A 3,290-nucleotide genomic window follows, 5' to 3' on the forward strand; every position below is an offset into this window, starting at 1 on the left:
TGATTCGCCGCCTCTTGAAAATGTCTTCACATCCTGTCTTCCTTTCATCTTCATATCCTTCTATATATATATATATATGAAAGTTGAACGCAGTTAAAGTTTGCAGAGTGGAAAAAAATGGGTGAGAAAATAATGTACGATACAATATTTGCTAGAAGCTTTAGTCGATATGACCAGAAAAAGTTAGGATATGGAGCATTTCTAGCTTGTTTTCTTATTGCATTGAGCTTCTCCACTGTCTTCAAGCCTTATTTGGGTCCTTTAACTGTAAATAAGAGACTATCAATCAATGATGGTTTGAAGATGGTGAGGGCCAATGATACAATCAGCTCTAATGCAACATTTTTTAGTAATGTTGTAATTAGCTTTAATGCCACAGTTGAAATGGTTAGTGACGGTTCGAGTAATATGAGTTCAACGTCGAGAAATGACACGATCGGTTTCAGTACGAGCAGTTCTAAGACGTTGGGATTCAATTACACTAATGGTGTAATAAGGAATGATACAAGGTTGATGCCGGTGTTAGAGATCAACAATGGAAGCAGTTCTCAACAAGGACAGGGTAAGTGTATGTTTTGTGGATGTGTTGAGGGTGAGTTAACTCTTTCAGGAGAAGGTTTTGAAGTGTTGTTTGTTGGATAGTCAATCGGTCCCTAAATAACTGAAAGTATTGTCCCTATGTTGGAGTTTCATCCCTAACCTTCACGGAGAGCCGTGTATGGTTCACGGAGGGGGTGTCTCGATTGATGGAAATGCCAGTATAGAGCGTGTGAATAATTATTAAGCTACTTGAGATTAAGGTGACTCGAACCACTAACCTAAGGCCAAGCCTCAAGTTGATGGTTCGAGTTAACCTGTACTCAATGGACTTCATTATTATTCACACACCGTATATTAACACTTTTTTCAAACCTTTCAGGTCATATTTCTACCAATTGAGGTACTCCTCTCCGTGACTTTCCGTAGTGGCTAAGGATAAAACTCCTACATGGAGACAATACTTTCAGTCGTTGAAAGACCGGTCAACTATTCAACTGAGAAGAGTTCGAAGACTTCTCCAGAAATAGTCGACCCACAGTTAACAAAATTTAAAACCCATGTTGAAAACTTAGGATTGTTAGTGATTCTGACATTTTTTTTTTATTTTGATTGATTAGGTGGCGTACCAGAGAAAATAATAGAGCCAATTTGCAATATTGAAGGAAGAACAGAGTTTTGTGAGATGAATGGAGATATAAGGATCAATGGGAAATCCTCTACGGTTTTGCAAGTTGGTATGATGACTGAAAATAGTTCGTGGATTATCGGTCCGTATGCTCGAAAAGGAGATCGCGAGGCTTTGAGTCAAGTAACAAAATGGAGGGTGAAAACCGGGGTAAAGGATGGTGACAACGGAGTGCATCAATGCAATCGGTACCATGGAGTTCCGGCTGTTGTTTTTTCGCTTGGCGGATATGCGGGGAACAATTTCCACGACTACACCGATATCATTATTCCTCTTTATCTAACATCTCGACAGTTTAACGGAGAAGTGAAGTTTCTTATCACCAACAAGAACCCATGGTGGATCAACAAGTTCAAGACCATATTACGAAACCTTTCCCATTACGACCCAATCGACATTGATAACGAACAACAAGTCCATTGTCTCCCAACCGTGATCATCGGCCTAAAACGCGACCCTAAAGAACTAACCATCGATCCATCGAGATCACCTCATTCCTTGAAAGAATTTCGACAGTTCCTTAGAACAACGTACTCATTGAAAAAAACCACCGCCGTAAAGCTAACCAACAACAATCGAAGAAAACGACCTCGTCTCCTCATCCTTTCAAGGAAAAAAACACGAGCCTTCACCAACACGAAAGCAATTGCGACAATGGCAAGAACCTTAGGCTACAAGGTAATCATCGCGGAGACCGATTCAAACGTAGCAAAAGTAGCTGAAACCATAAACGCTTGTGATGTAATGATGGGTGTCCACGGTGCTGGGTTAACCAACATGGTTTTTCTCCCAAACAACGCAATCTTAATCCAAATCTTACCCATCGGTGGGTTCGAATGGTTAGCCCGAACCGATTTCGAAGAACCATCGAAGGACATGAACTTAAGGTATTTGGAATATAAAATTAAAACAGAAGAGAGCACATTGATTCAACAATATCCACCACACCATGAAGTTATAAGGAATCCAGGTGCAATTGCAAAACAGGGTTGGAATGCATTTAAGGCAGTGTATTTACAGCAACAAAATGTGAAGCTTGATATACATAGATTTAGACTCATTTTGTCAAGAGCTATTGAGCTTTTACATGAGTAAGTTATTATAAATTATATTCAATCATTTTTCTTCAATGTATAGTGATTAAACAAGTGTAAAGTGTGAAATAGAATCATATATATTTTTTATTGGGGATATATTTGTTTTGTTTTAGTCAAATAAAATATTTTTTTGTTTTTTAAATAAACATTTGTATTATCAAAAACCCAGTCTTAAAAAGGAAATTGATCATTCATTTGGGGTCTAATGTTGATATTTGGGCTCAATAATTTGTTTGGGTTAATTTTCAAAATCATGAAAACGTGAAGCTCATTGGTGATTTAATTTTTTGGGTAAACTACACTAGTAGCCACCCAACTATTAGTAAATTTCTTTTTTGATATTAAATTGACATAATAGCCACTTTAACCATCAACATTGAATTTAACTGAATTTAGAGATATAAATGAAAAAGGTCATTTAGGGTATGCCTAGGTGAATCGGGCTTGAGCTCAAGCCTGAATTCTTTTTTTAGAATGGACTTCGACCTTATCCATAAACACTTCTACTTCCAAATCTCAATAATTTTTTGTTTTTAAATAGTAAATTCTTTAACGAAGCCTTAGTTGTGTTGACAAGATTAAAGTTTTAAGGTCAACTAGATTCGAGTCCCACTCTAGAGCATTATCTATGGACTAGTTAGTTAATTTGAGCCAACTATTTGAGCTCAAAATATTAGTCTCAACTCAATACCTAGCCCATACATATTGTTCAAAGGGGTGAGACTCAAATCTACTTGATCTTAAAACCTTAATCTTGTTAATACAATTAAGGCAACATTGATGAATTTACCATCCGGCGTAAAAGCAAAAATTTATTGAGATTTGACAATAGAGATGTTAATGGGTCAAGTGAATACCCATTAAAAAAAAATTAGACCCAAGCTCAAGCTCGGTGGACTGAAAGTTTAAAGCACATATTTCAATTAGCCCAAACTTGACCAATTATAAGGTGTTAAATAAATTACTCC

At 36.9% G+C, this 3,290-nt stretch overlaps 1 protein-coding gene across 1 annotated transcript; it reads left to right on the forward strand.

Annotated features, from left to right (window-relative positions):
• LOC121211244 (beta-1,2-xylosyltransferase XYXT1) lies at positions 1-2,414 on the forward strand. The gene is made up of 2 exons (XM_041083815.1): positions 1-562; positions 1,158-2,414. Exons 1-2 carry the CDS (start codon positions 118-120, stop codon positions 2,318-2,320), a joined length of 1,608 nt encoding a protein of 535 aa, XP_040939749.1. The 5' UTR covers positions 1-117; the 3' UTR covers positions 2,321-2,414.
• The last annotated feature ends 876 nt before the right edge of the window (positions 2,415-3,290 follow it).

The sequence above is a fragment of the Gossypium hirsutum genome, chromosome A12 (assembly GCF_007990345.1).
Source record: "Gossypium hirsutum isolate 1008001.06 chromosome A12, Gossypium_hirsutum_v2.1, whole genome shotgun sequence".
Taxonomy (NCBI): domain Eukaryota; kingdom Viridiplantae; phylum Streptophyta; class Magnoliopsida; order Malvales; family Malvaceae; genus Gossypium; species Gossypium hirsutum.

Bases quoted from the DNA above. Each gene is read 5' to 3' on its own strand.
- LOC121211244 (XM_041083815.1), top strand. From the start codon at position 118: ATGGGTGAGAAAATAATGTACGATACAATATTTGCTAGAAGCTTTAGT. The intron at 563-1,157 runs GTAAGTGTATGT...TTGATTGATTAG, and splicing joins CAGTTCTCAACAAGGACAGG to GTGGCGTACCAGAGAAAATA.